Below are 18,923 nucleotides of genomic sequence, written 5' to 3' on the forward strand. Positions count from 1 at the left end.
TCTCTTAATGTTTAATACTCAATTATTGAAAGCTTGATAGAAAATACAATATTCTTTCTGGAAAATTTTTACCCCCTCCCCCCACCAAAAAAAAAACAGCCTTCAGTTGAGACAAAATTTAGCTATAGACTAAGCTACGTACAAGGTTGAGGAATTAAAGATTGAACCAGAAGTTACCCCAAAAATATGATTCATAAATAAATTGTAAATTATTGCCTATAGGGGAGGAAGATAGGGGGCTATCATTTTAAAATGATAATACCTCATTTTTTCATTGAAAGCAGGGATGCCAAAAAGATAATTATGTTTTTCATTTAAAGTGGAGACAGAAAAATGATATCAAATTCCCTGGGAAACCATTGAAATATTTTGAAAGACCCAGGGCCCCCCATTAGGACTTGTTCATTGTCTTGCATATTTTGCAATTTCTCATAGGCTACTGGCCTTATTTGGCTTTTTTGTGTTCTCCCTTTTAATTCGATTCTTTGTATCTTATGGAATGCCATGGCGAATCTATCGCTCTGTTTTCCAATAATTTGAGGTATATCTGAATAATTTTGACAATTTTGTTGCTGTCTTTGTACCCCTTTACTCATACCCTCAATTTTTTTCAAGGAACACTAAGCTGTTTAACGTTATTTTGCGTGCTTGTTTGAACCATATAGTGACCTTGTTAATTATTAAGTAAATTATTTTTCTAATGAAAGCTGAGACGGTATCCTATCAAGGTGGTACCCAGAGGGAGGGGGGTATTATATTTAAATGCTAATAGCTCGAAATATTATTTATTGAAAGCAGGGATCCCAAAAAGTTGATTTTTTTTATTTAAAGCAGAGACGGCATCCTATCAAGGTGGTATCCAGGGGAGGGGGTATTGAGCTATCATATTTAAATGATAAGACCCTGATTTTTTTTTAAAGCAGGGGTGCCAATAAGTTAATTTTTTTTTATTTAAAGCAGAGATGGTATCCAGAAGGGGGGCATAGGGCGTTATTATATTTAAGTGATAGTACCTTGATTTTTTTTTTATTGAAAGCAGGGATGCCAAAAAGTTGACAAAATTGACAAGATTTTCGTGAGTTATGCATGATACAGCACTTGCATGGTTTTATCGTCCAAAGGGAAAGGGACATATGCGTCCAATCCGGTTTTTTTTCCTGTTGATGAAACGGGTTTACTTTGAAAACATTCATTCATATGTACCAGGCAGATTCACACTAAAACGAATTGGTGTGACGAAAGCGATATCGACATCCCCACCTAACGTGGCGCTCGCGTAACAATGGCGCCCTTGGTCCAGTGCCCAAGTTACATTAAAAGGCCAGGTCATAATAAAAGCTTTCAATTTGGGAGGTTCAAGGAGGAGTCTTTGACAGTCTTATGACCTCAGGGTACTAGATGTTGCAACGTTCTTACGTATCTACAGTGGTTTAGAAAATTTGATCACCCACAAATGATTACCAAAAATATGCACAAATGTAACATTTGAAATACTATAACGCTTTTTTCAAAGCTTTGAAGAAAAGCAAAAAAGTCTAAATACCCCTAACTATGCTTGACAGCTATTTTAAAAAGAAACTCTTTGGAGATTTTCATGGAAATGACCATAGCAGAAGCTTTGAGCCTGGGTGGGGATCAAAGAGGAGTCCTTGAGTATTCTGACCACAGGTGACTTATTGTTGCAACTTTCTTAAATTTAGTAATTCCTGCGAGCACTTGGAAATTAAAGCTTAAACTCAATAGCTGATATTAAGTGTCCTAACATTTGGCTTGGATTAAAAGTGACGAACTAGGATAAACATTTCAACATCTTCCTGGAGCTACTTCAGTCTGCATATTATTTCATTTAATTACACTTAAAATGGATGAGATTTTCATTTTTTAACCTAAGAAAATAGCTGGTACTTCATTTTTCTTCATAGCCAATAAACTATTAAGTGTTTTTTGTGTCATTGTAATTGAAGTGTTCTCATGTGAAGTGTTCATCATGTATTTTTTCAATATGATAAATTTATTCCTTTTAGATACAGTTTATAATTTGACCGATATTAGGTATTTATGAGTTTATAATTTGGAATGAATCCCCAAAAGAAAAAATTAATGATATCCAAAGGAGCAGCCAAAAGCGATAAAAAAGCAGCAGTTCAGCCTTAGCCTACATGACATATATTCTATAAAGAAGCCAAAAAAAAACTTTAAAATGCATTTTTAAAAAATTGTAATTAAAAACCAGTTTTTAATGCAAGAAGGCTTCTTAGGAATCCAAAAGAGCAAAAAAAAACAATCAATATCAAAGTCGCCTATTTCAAATGTTTTAAATTTGACAAAACAAATATAGGCAGAGGGCATTATGAAAAAATTAAGCTTCTAAGTTCAAAGTTATATTCAAAGTTTTTACCCAGATAACTGACGAATTTTGTGATATGGTATTTGAAGTTTTATATGCAGTAATGCTCAATGAAAAAAACTACTAATTTTGATAATTATTTATGTTAAGAATACATAGCTAATAGATACTTCAACTAATCATATTAGTTTTTCTGAATAGCCTATACTAATTGTTTTACTTGCAAATCCAATTCTAAGTCCTTTACAAGCCCTCAAAGATGATACCCTTTGCTCTTATTTTAAATAACCTATTGCTTATACACCTCTGTTAGCTCCACTCTTGTTAAAACTGGTTTGTCTGTAAATTGAATTGGTGGTGACAAAATTAAGAATCAATAAACTTATGGGAAATATATAATATGGGCTATATATTTGGGTAAAATTGGAAAGGTTTGGTGAAAATTAAATTCTTGAGCAAAGTGATCAATATTTTCAGAAAGAGCATGAAAAAGGCATCAAGGGGTATTTTTACTTTATTTGTACATCAGAAATGTAACCTGATCCATATTTAATCACCATTCTTACTTCATTGTATGCAAAAAAAATTGTTAATAAACTGAACACAAAGGTGCTTCCACTGTCTCCCCTCCCTAATATGCAAATACATAGCCCAAATTAAATATTTCCAAAGGATTTTCCAATTCACCACTCTGTTTCTAACCCATGTAACCTCTGTTTCACTACCTAGTGCAAATATGACAGGCACCAACTCTTTCTTACGACAATTAAAGACGACCACCTCGCTTTTGCTTGAGTTGAATTCTAGGCCTATGTTAGCATATTCATTAGACAAAACTCTGAAATTACTCTCTATGCCACTGACGGATCTACTCAGATTTAAAATGTCATCGGCATAATTAACAAGAGACAAATCAATTCCACGAAAAATAAAGCACGTTTTCACCATCTTCTGAGTCTCGATGATACTGTTATTATAAAGAGGGAGTGATGATAAAGCCCCTTGGCGAATGCTTTTTCGTACTGGTACGAGGAAATCGGATACTGTCGGGCTCTGGTTTTTTAGTACCCTTACTCTAACCTTCAACTTAAAATACATGTTCCTGTAAGTAGCAATTATAGATCTGTCAAGACCTCTCTTAAACGCAGAGACAAGCAGTTGTGCATGGATACCCGAATAAAACGCTCCGCGGACGTCGTGGCCTGCAAGTACCATGGTTTCTTGTTTAGCATCTGCATCCAACAAAACATTAGACAATAGGCTATGCACGTGCTCGCGGCTAATATTTCTCTTGAAACCGAACTGCGAATCTGGTGTACTACAAACAAACTTTATCTCCTCAATAACTAATAACTCCATCAATTTACAAAAAACGGGAGCAACGGTAATCGGGCGGTAGGAACAACATTCAGATGGGTCTTTACCTTTCTTGATGACAGGGGTGATTTCACCAGTACAAAAAAATATCTGGCACTAGACCGCAACTAAAAATCATTTGGAACATAAGTGCTAGATGTACTGTTAACAGTTCACTACCGAGAATCAGATGCATACCACAGCTATTATCTACTCCTTTAGAGTACTTCTTTTTTAGTTTACGGATAGACGAACGAACATTCGACACACTCACTACGTGGCCGAGGTCTGGTTCCAAAGATTCTAAACAGAGATCAAGATCTCTCTCAAACTTGCACTCCAATTCAGGATCAGGTGCAGCAAATTCGCTCGTGAAATAACTATTCAATTTACTTTCACTAAGGGCGGATTCGTTACTGAGCGCTTCTGCAGATCGATTCTTCTTGATGAATTTCCAAATTTTATTTGGATCGACTCGTAGCGACTCACTGTTTTCATCAATCACACAAGAGCGGTGCACGGCGAGACATTTGGAGAACTGCCGCTTTGTACACAATCGAACACTGTTTACAACGTCTTGTTTAGGACGGCCCGAATCAATCCACACACTATAACACATTTTAGCTTGTTGACACGCATTAACCAAAGCTGGGTTTTCCGACCATCCTGGAACTTCTGACCCAATTCTCACTTTGCGAATAAGAACCGTGTTTTTTTCTGCACAGCGCAAGGCGTGAGTTAATTTCACTACAGTAGATATTTAGAAGTATTTGTTTCTCATCACCCCCGCATTCAGTTAAGCTTATTGTAGTTATTGCAATAACTTATTGGAATTAGCAATAACTTATTGTATTATCGTATTAAAATGAACGCTGTTTCTTCATTTGCGCGAGGAATTTAAAAGTTAAAAAAATGGAAACGAACAACTTCATTATTCAGGCTGCCCTTGATGTTTTTCAAAATATAATGAGTTGTGAGGAATCTTCTGAAAATGAAAGTGATCCAGAGTCAATAGTACATGAGAGTACTTTGTTTAGGGTTTGTATTTACAACCTGAAGGTTAACTATAGCCTAGTTGTGGTTTGATCTTTGTCTAGGGCTAGCTTGGAATACCACCAGATGGCTAATTTGACAGTGTGTATATATACAAATCTTTAAATTAGCCAACCAGTATTTTAAGCCTAGGAGTCCAGCTGGACTAAAGGAAACATATTAGAAAACAATTCTTACTCCAAAATATGTAGAATAACCCTAGTTAACACATTTTGCAAGGGGAGAGCCTTTATCTTCACTTCTTTGCTTATTTTTCCAGTTTTTCTAAGAAATCGACGAATTTCTTTGAGCCTATATATTCACAGAATACATACCCCCACCCCCCTACTGTGTAAATATATACCTAGAATTGCATCCTCAATCTAAATATAACATCCATTTGCATCACAAATGAACTTTACTCCCATATTAGCCATGTGGTGGATGTCTGGCTAGCTTAAGTTGCAGCTATTGATGCAACCATGTTTTATTTTTTATATAAGCCTAGAGTTGTACTAGTTCACAAGGAAACATGTTAAGAAAATAATTCTTACTTCATAATATGCAGAATAATCCTAGTTAGCATATTTTGCAGGGGGAGAACTTTTATCTTCATTTCTTTCACCATTCTACCATTTAAAAAAAACAGAATTCTGAAAAATAAACATGGACCCAACTGTATTTTCCCTTTTTTAAATGATCTATATATGTGATTAAACAAAATCAGTGCCATCTAATTATTTTTCACAAAGCATAGGCTATTAATAGACAAATACTGATAAACTAGGTTAAGTTAGGGTTAGGTTTGATGGTAAATATTTACCAAATCATATTATTGAGTTACAACTAAATTGAATATCCCACTCAATGACTTTTTTTATGCTATTTACAAATATAATAATAATTTTTTTTGGAAATGAATTTCAGCCCCCACCCATAGATATACCAACTCAGGGTATATATTTGCACATGAGGGGGTAGGAATTTTAAACTTACCTCTCATTTACATCAGAAATAAAATTACACCCCCCCCCCTAATGTTCAACTGTATACCCTGAATTGGTATATGTAGGGGGGGGGTCTAAAATTCATTTCAGACAAAAATGATTATTATATTTGTAAAGAGCATAAAAAAAGAATTGAGTGATATATTCACTTTAGTTGTAACTCAATAATATGATGTGGTAAATATTTACCGGTTTGATTAGTTAGATGGTGGTTGGGTGTCTTTTTATAAACAATTTTCAGGACTAAGGACTAGGCACATATAGCTGATTTCAGGAACTGATTTCCAAATCAGCGCCAATTTTAAAAGAAATTGGTGTCAATTTGAGCTTGAAAAATTTTCTAGTTTTTAGCTCTGATTTACAAAATCAGCACCAATTTTCCTCATGATCATTGCAAAAAATAGGGATACAAATAAATAGCCAGCCAGAGATGTCTGTGGTGAAAGACCCTGCTACTGAGCTGAGAACTAAGCTGAGATCAATGATGCAACTATTAATAAACTCTAGTTGACTATTTGTGTTCATGATTCTTCGTTTTGAAAATCTCATGCAATAAATTGTTCTTAACACTATTGTTTTTCCACTGATGCTGAAATTGGTTCCCAAAATCAGCTATTTGTGCCAAGTCCGTTAGAGAATAGACACAAATGGACCCCGGCGCCACGCCGGCGGATCGACCCAACGCCCCCAACCAGAGGCCCGGTCGAACGCCGCCGAAGTGTCGTAAGGCCACCAGCGTGCCGCAGCCACGCCGCCGCCAGCAGAGGCGGCGACGTTCGGTCGACTTTAAATTATTTCTACGGCAATTCTTTATTGCGTCAACCGCAAAATTGGAGCTTTTCCTTCTCGTGTGGTTTAGTATTTTGATTTTCCTGATTAGAAATCAAGCAGAGCTTGCAATATCCCTGAATTTTCGGGTATTTTCTCGAAAATCTATGCGTCACCCCGAAAAAAAATTTGGTTCCCCGAATCCCCGAAAATCACGCAATCACGGTGCCACCCCTAGTGATTTATCACCATTGAATTTCCCTGCCAAATATTATTTTGCATACCATAATTCTTCACTACTCTCTTGTTCATTAATTTTCGTCTCTTTTGTTACTTTGCATAAAAAGCAGACAGATGCAATATGCTATTGCAAATATTGCAATACACACAGTTCTTCATATGTTGACAAAAAAAAGTATTGTCTTTATGAAGTGAGTTTAAATCATTTCGAATGCAGTTCCCAATCGCTATTTCTTACATCATTCGTAGTTAAGAATTTTATTTTCAAGTTGAATAGAATTATAGAATGCATTCACTACTATACAGCTTCAGCCTTTTGTTGGATTTTGAAATTGACAGCCGACAGATTGTTTCTACAGCTGAATTGTAAGTTTGCAGATTTTTTTTTTTGCTGTTTTTAGATAAGATTTTCTTAATGTTTAATACTAAATTAATGAACACCTGATAGAAAATATATTCTTCTTTCTTGAACATTCCCCCCCCCAAAAAAAAAAACAGCCTTTGGTTGAGACAAAATTTAGCTATAGACTTAATGATTGAACCGGATTAAAGATTGAATTAAAGATCAATCAATTAAAGATTGAACCGGAAGTTACCCGAAAAATATGATTCATAAATAAATTGTAAATTATTGCCTATAGGGTAGGAAGATAGGGGGCTATCATTTTTAAATGATAATACCTCATTTTTTTATTGAAAGCAGGGATGCCAAAAAGATAATTTACAATTATCAACAAGGTAAAGCCTTGTCTTTACAATTAATATCTATCAAAAATACATTAAAATATGTTAGTTCCAAAGTAGGCTATTGAGTCAGAAAACTACATCCCAGAAAAGTAGTTTTTTAAAGAAAAGTAAAGAGCAATATTAAAAAATAGAACGAGCATGAATAAAGTTATGTAATAATTAAAACTTAAAAGGGACTGAAGTTAGCCTACTTTGAACATATAAATGAAAACCATAACATACAGAAATTAAAGTTATTAAACTACAAGAATACTGAAAATCTACTAAAACTACAAGAATACTCATAATTAATTCTCTGAAGCATAAGCTGAGAAATTTGGATCACTTAATAGGGCAAGGGTTAATTTGACAAAAGAAAGGTTGGCCTTAAAATCCGTTCTTTGTGCCTTATGCGTTTTTTTCTGACTCGTCTGGCGATTCTTCTTTGCAACGGAACGTCAACAAATCTGTTTAGTTTTCTTTTGGTTTTGCAAATATTTGCTCCAGATTCCAAAATGAACTAGAAACACCTATGTCTCTTGGCTGTATGCTGTGAAACAACTGTTCATGACTGTATCTGTTTTTACTCCTGTTCAAAAGTTGCATTACTATGCCTTGTATTCTAATTGCAATTATTATGCTGAAGAGCATAAGTGGGAGGGGTTAATTCCCTTTAGTCCTGATTACGTCCTGATCTTGCTGGTTATTTGGTTTTGAACAGGGGTCAGTGGCATGGCTCTGTAAGCTCAGGGGGAAAACACAAGAAGCCTTAGATGATTTGCCCCCAAATACTCATTGCACTCCCAGTTGAAGGGAAAGAATTAGGAGATTGGTACCTGTGTTACGAAAAAAAAATTTTGTAATTGAAATTTCCTTTAACTTTCGTCTATGTTGGTTTTACAGGGTTGATTGATTTATGTAAATTTTTGCTGAGATATACTATTGTCCTACTTTATTTTTGCTATTCAAATAATATAAGATAAATTAGGAAATTGGTAGGCTTGCAATACTATTGGAATATTGCAATTTAAATTGTCTTTAATTGTTCCCCATTTTTTGTAGGATTAACTGATTTGACAAGTCTACAATCCATTTAGATCTTTCTGTAAACCCTTATCATGGCTATCCTGTAGGGCCAAAAATGACTTCCTGGGGCTTAAGAAAACTTGCATCATTTGCTCGCCCAGCAAGAAATGCACTAGCGAAAGGGACAAATGTAAAGAAGACAACATTATTTCTTGTTGTAAGTGTCTTCTTACTAAGCTAATATGATTATCGTGAATGTATTTTAGGTGTTTTTTTAAAGAGGAGAACCTCATAAAGGCGCCAGTATAGGTAAAAGGGACTGTTGTCTGTTAGATTTTATTTCCCCTCCGTAGATGTTGAAAACAGTTTTTTCGGTATTGTCGTAAAAAAAAAAATAAAACGTAAAAATTGCCCCCCTCCCTCTAGGTTTCTAAAAATACCATTCAGTTTGTGTTTTATTACAAAATGAAAACTAAAAGCATCTTGCCCCCTCTCCGCCTCTCCTTTATATTTTTGTGATTTGGTGCCCCTGGACCTTCAGTGGCTGTTATAGTGCAAATGCTGTTAAGTGTAATTAGTTTAGATGTAAGCCACTTTGTTTGTTTAGCTTTCTTCTGTTTTACCAGTGTTTTCTTTTGACCATGGAATTGTTGGTTGTAGATTAACTTCCTAGTCGTAGAATTTTCGCGTTTGCTTGGAGGATGCAGGGCTGTCAAAACTCTGACAGAAGTGGATATGAAGTTCTCTGATCAGTCTCTTGCTGCCTGTAGCATCTTTTTGCAAGCTGATGAAGTGTTTTTAATCATCATAAAGCAGACTCTTGCTTTTTCAAAACGACTATTTATTCGGGAGTTTCATCTTTCTATGTCAATTTACTAAACTTAATTGTATGTAGAATTTGTGATTGTGACAGCAGGGTATGTATATTACAGCAGTGATTGTGGCAGTGGGTTTTATAATACATTAGCTGTTAAATGGGTTCCTTCGGTTTATTTGCTGTGTCTGTTCTTTGCCAAATCAATCATGGTTTTGTGTCTTTTGTTTTGTCATCAGTCTCTACAGTGACAAAATCCAAGCAGTTAAAATTCTTATTTGTGCTTGTAATATGCATACCTCTTTTCTTTGTTTTTTTGTTTTGTCATGTAATTATATGACATATCCTTTACCTGTTTTGTTGAACATTGTTTCTTTTAGAAACATATAAAATGTATTGGTGTAGAACACAACCAGAATTTGCTTTTGGAAGGTTCCAACTAATTTCTAGAAATGAGGGTGGCTGGGGAAAAGGTCTCATGTTTAAAACGAAAAAAAACGGGCCATTTTTAAGATTAAAAAACTTCTTTTCAATGTTTCAGGGACTCTTTTGAATAGAAATTCAATGGCCAAAGTACCTACTGTCAAATATTTAAACTGAAGGTCTTCAACGCTTTAATTTTTTAGCATTAACATGATTTGCTGTTGAAATTTTAGGATATTAGGAGTTGCGACATAATGGGCAAACCTTTGCATGTAATATGCGAAGTATTTTCTAAATATTTATAGATAAAGATAAAGTATAAAGTATTTATCTAGTATTCCCTAGTTAATCCTAAAAGATTTTATAGAAAAACATTTATCTAAATGGGTAAATAATGAGATGACGAGATAATACAGGTGAAAGACATATCTACTAACATGTTTGAATTCTTATTTGAATTATAAATTTCAATTACTTAAAGTATTTAACGAAATCTTTACAAGATTTTTCTATATTTTCTTTAAAAATATTTTTGTAGATGCCTCAATAACTAGATGGGAAGTTGATGCGTGTGGAACAGGTTGTTTGTAATGAAATTTTGGTTGAATCATTGTTTGTTTACAGTGAAAATGAAATCTACCATTATATTTTATATTTTTTAATTTATACAATATTTTACAGAAACTAGGTTTTATCATTCAGTAGTTTTGAGAAGTTTGGAACATATGAATCGTAATGCTTCTGTGTCCTACTTAGGATTTTCCTAAATTCTATGTTTTCGAAAAGTGACTTCTAGGTCTCCAGGACATGACGTCCCGATTCTTGAGTAGCAGCCTCCTGCTAATATCTATTAAAAACAGATGTCTTGAATGAAATATTTGAGTTTTTTTGTGGTTTGGTGACAGCCTGAAAATATTTCCTTTTTATATTATTTTTGTTTTTTGTTGTTAATGGTAAGTGTAGCTGACTTGAACTTTCTAAAGTAGGCTACTAAGGAAGTAAAAATGCAGTCAAAATTGTTGAATTGGTTCAGTAGAAGCTTACACAACCGTCTTGTGTCGTTGACGGTTGTGTCAACCTGTCAACGTTGCGTTAGAAAAAATGGGGAATTTAGTTTCTAACAGAAAACAACTCCATATGTAGTTATGTAGCTTTTGGTAGTAGTGGGGGACAAATAGAAACAAATGTGTGAAAAATCAAAAAAATATTTTAAAACATATGGCAGAAAACAGCTTAAGAAGGTGTAATTTTCTTTTGATGTTATAGTTGTCTATGGGAACCAAGGGATTGTTAATATTAAATTCTTATGGACGGAAACTGTTGTTAAATTTAACTAATTAGTTTTGTCTATTATTTTCAAGGTTTAACTTGGCAACAAGCAGAAAACGGGGTACTGCTTTAAAAACTGTATAATTTTGAAAAAAAGAAGCGGTTCTTAGGTAGGAACTATTAACAGCATTTTACGGGATAAATTTGCCGAAATGTGGAATTTTAGACAGAAGGTAATAATAATAAATTTATATAATTGAGTTCTGTAACGCACAGTATGCTTTTGTTTTTTAAAGTTTAAAAACTGTCTTGTTATGCTAACTGGCATTCAGATGCTTGACTATCTTTGATCGAGTCCAAAATTGAAAAGTTCAACTTAGTGTTAAGGCACGATCCAAAAACCGTCACCCATACAAACAGTAACTGATGTATGTCTTGTAATTGGCCAAACAAATCAATCATTTTGAGCTCACATTGTAGCTGTGGACCAATCCTTCTACAACCGAGATTCTATATCAATCCGAGACAAACTTGAATGCCGCTTAAGAAACTGTAATATATTTTGAAATGAAAGCCTTTTCACTATTTTCAGCCTTACTTGTATGTAAATGTGTCAAGAGTCATAAAAAGTTTTTCTTGTTTTACTCTTGCTACCTATGGTCTAACTCTAAAAGCCCAAGCTGAGGGGATTTCTGATGATGTACTAAAAGAAGCGGATTCACTATATGAAGATTGTAAATACAAGGAAGCTTACGACCTACTGAAACAGTTTAAGGTAATTGCCAGAGTTTTTTGTAGCTATTTAGATTTTCCCCGTATTTTGTCATAATGTATATTTTGACTTGAATCAATAGTCTGAAAAGGGGTCGTTCCAAAGATACGACTTTCTCGATACACATTTATCAAGTTCAAATTAAACCATTTTATTATTCACATACGTTATACATGTATATATTGGACATAGGCCCATGTAGAGACAAACTCGAAAAACTAGGCCTAGAAAAAGATAAAATAACACTACAATACAAAAATAAACACGACGGCGAAGACGCAATGAAACAACAATAATATGAAAGTAGCAGCTAGCCCAGGATCCATAAATAAATATAAAAAAATATAACTAAAAAAATCAATATTATTAAATATAAATTAACACTAGAAGATAGCCGAGAGGACCACATTCACCAAGAGCAATAAATCATACAAATAACATTATTATTTTAAATAGACGCTAAATTTCAGATAATCTTGAACTCAATGAAATTTAAGATTCCTATTTATTAAATAGATAGAAGAAAATTTATCAATAAGATCCTTGTGAGTATCCCAGCACAAGGCTATTGACACAAACGTAGCAAATTTAGATCTTCTTGTCAATGTAGATACTCTTTTTTTGTCGAGTGTTATAATTATGTAATTCTTGTGATTGGGAGAACAAACTTTTATTGAGGTAGTATGGCTGTAACTTCTTAATGTCGTAATTAAATTTGAAAAGGATTGCTCCAAAAGTAAATTGTTGAGAAACTAGAAGTATATCTAGATAAGTATATAAAGATGCTCTAGAAGACTTATTTGGAAGTGCAATAGGTGATGGAATAAAAAGCTTCAGGTTTCTTAGGGCTTTATTTTGTAAAATCTGTAGTGGTCTAATATGGCTTTTAAATGTAGATAAGTATACTAAAGAACAATAATTAATATTAGACTGAATCAGATCAAAATATACGCTTCGTAAAGCAGAGTAGGGCAAATAATGCTTCAACAGTTGCATTAAACCAACGTACCTTGAAATTTTTAAGCGTAGATTTTGAATGTGTGTTTTAAAAGATAAGCTTTCGTCAATCACAAGCCCAAGGTACTTTATCAATTCCACCCGATACATTGATAATCGATACTTTGAAGAAGTAACTCGGGTAATATGAGGGAAGATATTTGACTTTCTGCCGTGAACTATAAAATTAGTTTTTGATCAATTCAACATAAAGAAAGAAAAACGAGAAAAAAGGGGGTTTTTAAACGCCAAATGAAAATACTGAAAAAACACAACAAAGCGAATATTTCGAGGGGACAAACACCTCTCTTCTTCAGCGCGATAAGAAAAAATATAATCAATTCGAGTTCCGAAGAACAAACCAACAAATAAAACGTGGAGAGTCAATGCGAATGTGAACAAAAAACAATGAAAAAAAAAAAAAAAAAATTAAAAGATGAATAAAAATCAATAAAAGCCAAAAAATTTTAAGAATCAAAACCAAATACCTAACAGCAATAAAAGTGATTCATTCACCAATATCCGTGATTTGCAAAGAAATTCAAAATGTAACCGCCATCGATGGATACTAGCGAGTAACTGAGAAATAAAAGACAAACATTCATTCACTCAAACCAACACGAAACAGCATTGAATGAGTTTGAGAGCTACGTCATCTGACTCCTGATTTTAATAATTGCATTGCTCGCATAAATTCAAAGCAATAAAATTTGGAGAACGCCAATTAAGAACATCAGAAAATTCAGTATCCAGTTTAGCCTCCAACTCCTCGTCATTCCTGTCAGAAAGTGAAACTACCGTATCATCAGCAAAATGTGGGTTGAGACACGGGATTGCCAAAGCACGGTGAAGATCATTTATATAAATTATAAAAAGCAGAGGACCTAGGACAGAGCCCTGAGGTACCCCAATCTTCGAAGACTAGGGAACAGGCGGAGAGGAAATTGCCTCCGTCTATTTGTTGCTTTCTTTTATCAAGATAAGATTTAACTAGTCCCAACGCCGGTCCGCGCACACCACTATCCAATTTACAAAAAGAATACAATGGGACATTGTATCGAATGCTTTTTTAAAATCTAAATATATTGTTGCTGGAATTTCACCTCTATCTAAGCATTCATGAATATATTGGATGAGAGCATGTATAGCGTGTTCAGTATTGTGTCCAGACCTAAAACCAAATTAGGAATTTGTGAAGGAATTAGACGATTTAAGAAAATCATAAAACCTTTTATAAATTGCCTTATCAGATATTTTAGAAAAAGCTGACAAAATAGAAATAGGGTGGTAATTTGATGGGTTTTCAGGAGAGTCACCTTTGTGAAGTGGAATTATGCCCGCTTCTTTAAAAGCAGAGGGGAAATTTTCAGTTTTAAATGAAAGATTAATTATATACTGTAATGGTAAAATTACTGCGGACAATATTACTTTAACAATTATAGAACTAGATCCGTCTGTTCCCGTTGAATTACCTGGATTTCGATCACGCACTATTTTTGTTATTTCAGACTGAGAAACAGGCCCTAGAAAAATTTAATTACTTTGAGGAGATGATAGGTATAAAGACAAATGTTTGTTGCTGCGTGAATCAAACTGGTTCATTACTGATGAAACAATTTTCTCTCCTATATTAGCAAAATAAATATTCAAAATATCAGCCATTTCTCCTTTTTATTAGTAATCGATCCATCCTCCAAACTAATAACTTCAGGAACTTAGAATTCCTTTCTTTTTTTTATAAAAGAATTAATTGAAGACCACGTTTTGCTAGGAGAATTTTGAGCTTCTTCAAAAGACTCTTTATGGTACCTATGTTTCGACAATCGTATCAGTGTGGCTAATTTATTTTTGAAAATTAAAAAATAATTTTATGTTATAATCATTTGGAATTTTTAACTGCTTTTTAAATACATGATTTTTTTTTCTTTACTGATATTAAAATTCCAGACGTTGTCCATGGCCTTATAGGAAATTTTTCTCACTTAGCTGCGGCATTTTCAAACAGTTCGTGGTAACGAACTGTAAGTAAGGAGCGACCCGGCTCAATGGTAACCGAAACTCTAAAAAACGGAATTTTGATACCAATAGATACATCAAAAGAATCAGATTTTAATTCTGATTTCAAATATATAGGCTTCATCAAGTTTAATCTTACCTATCAAAAGTTACGCGCCTGAGAAAATTTGGCTGATTTTCGGAAGAAAGGTAAAAGACCCCCTATAAATAATAGAACCTTAATGAAAACCGCGGCATCAGATTCAGCCTATAATAGAACCTTGCTGTAGAGGTTTCAAGCTCCTATATACAAAAATGTGGAATCTTCCTTTTTTTGCCAGAAGAAAGATCACGGATGCGTGTTTATTTTTTTTTTTTTTTTTTTTTTGTTTTGTTTTTCTTTTCCCCAGAGGTGATCGTATCGACCCAGTGGTCCTAGAATATCATGGGTGGGCTCATTGGAACGTAAATTAAAAGTTCTAGTGCCCTTTTTAAGTGACCAAAAAAAATGGAGGGCAACTAGGCCCCCTCCCACGCTAATTTTTTTCCCAAAGTCACCCGATCAAAATTTTGAGATAGCCATTTTATTCAGCATGTTCGAAAATATTATAACTATGTCTTTTAGGATGATTTAATCCCTCGAAGCCCCCAGGGGGAGGGCTGAAAGTTATGAACTTTACCCAATGTTAACACATAGTATTGGTTATTGGGAAGTATACAGAAGTTTTCAGGGGGAATTTTTTATGATAGTGGGGGGTGGGGGTTGGTCGGGGGTTATATGGGAGGATCTTTTCATGAAGGAAGATTTCATGTGGGAAGGGACATTGCTATGACGGGGGCGCCGGATTTCCCATCATTATTTAAAAAAAATCATAAATTAAATATAAAAAAACAAGTTTTTCTACTGAAAGTAAGGAGCAACATAAAAACTTAAAACGAACAAAAAAATATTAGCTATATGATTGGGTTCACCTTCTAGTCAATGCCTCGCTCTTTAAGCCAAAGATTTTTTAGTACTTTCATAAGAGCTCTTTATTCTAATTAACAGCCTTTGTGATTAAGGGGTCATTTTTAAACAATTGGAACAAAATTCGAACTTTAGCTTAAAGAGCAAGGTATTAACTAGGGGGCAAACCCCCTAATATACGTATTAAAAATATATGAATATAGAAGTTCGTTACGTAAGTTAATTCGTAAGTTACGTATATTTATTACTAATAAAAACGTTCGTGAATAAAATTCAACAAGTTTTGAGAAAGCCAGTTAATCAAATAAAAGTACAATTAATATGCAAATTTCGTTTTAATTATTCATGCACGGTGAGCCAAAATCAAAACCTGCATTAATTAAAAAACATTCACAAATGAAATATTAAGGTTGCTTCGTCAAGGATATTCTCTTCTGCAATGGTTACCTAATGAAACTCATTGAAAATATCATAGATAGACGATTAAAAAAGATAAAAGAACAAAATAGGGAGCTTGTCCCCCTTGATTCAGTTACCCCGGCAATTGAGAAAAAAACTTTCATCGTTTTACCATACATCCCGAAACTTGGCGATAAACTTGGAAAAATTTTAAAAAAACATAATCTCGTTCGGTTTCTTTCAAAACCAAACATAAATTTGAACACTTTTTCAACTCAGGAAAGGATAAAACTGACCCTGTGCTGGGTAGTGGTGTCTACAGAATCCCTTGTTCTTGTGGAAAATTTTACATTGGTAGGACCCATCAACAACTAGGTGAACGTTTGCATGAGCACAAAATTTCAATAGATAAGTCCCTGAGATTAAAAAATAACAATGACAACCTTGATTCGGCATTGGCTTCGCATATTTTCGTAAATCCGACACATCTAGTTCTGTTTGACGAAACAACCTTAATATTAACTGTAAATGGCGTGCCACAAACTTTTAAAGAGGTAATTGAGATAAAAAAAATATATGAACCAAAATTTAGCAATAACTAGAGATACTGGAGATATTTCATTAAGCCCAATTTACGACAGTTTAATTTTGAAGGACTCAATCAATACTTTCACCCGGTATAACTTAAAAGAACCTATTTGAATATCTAATGAAAACCAAAAATGTAGACCAGCTAAAACGATTGCAATGCAAAAGATTCTTGCCCAATCATCTTGGTAAATTCTTTTTCATTGATTCCTGCCTGGTTTTTATTCAGTGTCTGTTCTGTCTTTGTAGGGTAAACTTCGAAAGGTTAGATTTTCATTTTTTTCTTTGTCTTCTTTTTTGTTTAGCACTGAGGATGACTTGGCTGAGGTCCTTGTCGAAATATTTGCTTATATTTTGTCTTCTTCATGTTTCGCCACTGGCTGATAAAATCCTTGTTTTTTCACCCTTTTTTATTTTATTTTTCATTTTGTTAGTTTTTTTCCTCTCTAAGTTTCATTTGATATATATATATATATATATATATATATATATATATATATATATATATATATATATATATATATATATATATATATATATATATATATATATATATATATATATATATATATATATATATATATATATATATATATATATATATATATATATATATATATATATATATCTGATTTCCTAGATTGCTTAAAGTTTTCACTTTCTATTTAAATTCACTAGTTTTTTTTTCAATTTATATTAATCATGGCTGCAGCGATAGCTGCACCACAGTAAAGAGCGAACCGTAGCCTACAGGAACCAAAGTTGTAAGAATGTTTTTAGAAAAACGGTCTAGGGAGGAAAATTGGGGCTGGTCTTTTTCTCCCTGGAAAATACCCCTCCCCAGAGGAAATCCAGCCCCCGCCGAAAACCCCCCATAAAAATTTTCCCCATACATAAAGTACAGCATCACTGAGAAAGCGCAAAACATATAGCTCAAAATGTTGATTAGATGCCCTGAGCGGTATCTGCTAACTGCATGCCCCCCACTTTCCGTTTTTGGTGAAATTTTCAAAATCACCAATATATTTTCTGTCGTCTAATTTACTTCCGCATAGCATATTAAAAATTCCTTATCGTAACTTGGAACCCCTAGAGATGTATCGTTTCTATTTTAACCCTCCATCCATAAATCCCATTATTCTTATAAATTTTTATGATCTCTCTCTAGCCTACTGCACTAGGGGGACTGATTTCTCCCCCTCTCACCTCCTATAGGTAAATATATCCAAGAACCTGACACAATTTTTGCTGATGCATTGTTTGGTATCATTGCATTGGTATCAAAAATACTTTTTGATACCTGTTTACCTTGAACCTTTGATTACATTTTTTCTCGCAATTTTCTTTTCTTTTTTTATCATCTCTTTTTCTTAATTTCTTTTTCCTTTTTTTCATTTTCGTGCGACGATGTTCTTATAGAGCCTTTGTTTAACCCCCCCCCTTCCGGAAAATACCCCATCCCCCTAGGCTTGCTGGTCTCACTTATGACTTATATAAAAAAAATACTAGAATTCTCAATTTCTGACGTAATTGGCACACTCCGAAGTTTCTGTAACAATGATGTGGACGTGCAGATGAGGAAGGGGCAGCGCTTTCTATATGGAATAAAGTTTGTTAATTTTGGGGTTTAATGTTACTCTTTACTTTCATAATAACAGCTTAGAGCAGAAATATTTCCAGAAATCAAGAGGGATTAAATATTAATTTCACATTATTATTTATGTGTTTGTTTTTATGTAAATATTCACATGAAATATTAATATGCTGAAAATTGCAGAATTTTCGTGTGGTGGGTTTTCCCCGGGGAATATAGGGGATCAGAGACTCCCAAAAATGCCGGTTTCGATAATACGTTTCGATATTCGATATTTGATCCGATATATCGATATATCAACATCAAATATCGCCCAACACTATCACTAACAGTAGATTTTTGAACATTAAGTTTTGATTTGGGGTAAGAATTGGCTTTTGCTTTTCAATGTATTCTATTTCATCATAGTCTTCTTCTTTTAGAAAAGAATGATGCGGAAGTATTGTGAAGGCCTGGGAGTTTTTCTTATGAAACCTACCCTACCCCGTAGGATAGCTTTCCTAAAAGGAAGTAAATCTGACAGAATAAAAGGGTTGGTCACCCCCCCCCCCCCAAATGTAAAATCACGCGAAAATATTTATTTGAATTTGAATTTATACGGGCT

General features: G+C 33.8%; 1 protein-coding gene across 1 annotated transcript in view; it reads left to right on the top strand.

The window, feature by feature from the left end:
• The first annotated feature begins 4,607 nt into the window (after positions 1–4,607).
• Positions 4,608–18,923, top strand: part of LOC148946376 (uncharacterized) — a 44,917-nt gene continuing 30,601 nt past the window's right edge. Inside the window, exons 1-3 of the mRNA XM_089097683.1 lie at positions 4,608–4,741; positions 8,539–8,719; positions 11,601–11,783. Of these exons, the coding sequence (XP_088953809.1) occupies positions 8,618–8,719; positions 11,601–11,783 (285 nt within the window). The 5' untranslated portion in view covers positions 4,608–4,741; positions 8,539–8,617. The remainder of the gene's footprint in view (positions 4,742–8,538; positions 8,720–11,600; positions 11,784–18,923) is intronic.

Source organism: Artemia sp. Qi Xiang Cuo, chromosome 12 (genome assembly GCF_049724085.1).
Source record: "Artemia sp. Qi Xiang Cuo chromosome 12, ASM4972408v1, whole genome shotgun sequence".
Lineage (NCBI taxonomy): Eukaryota > Metazoa > Arthropoda > Branchiopoda > Anostraca > Artemiidae > Artemia > Artemia sp. Qi Xiang Cuo.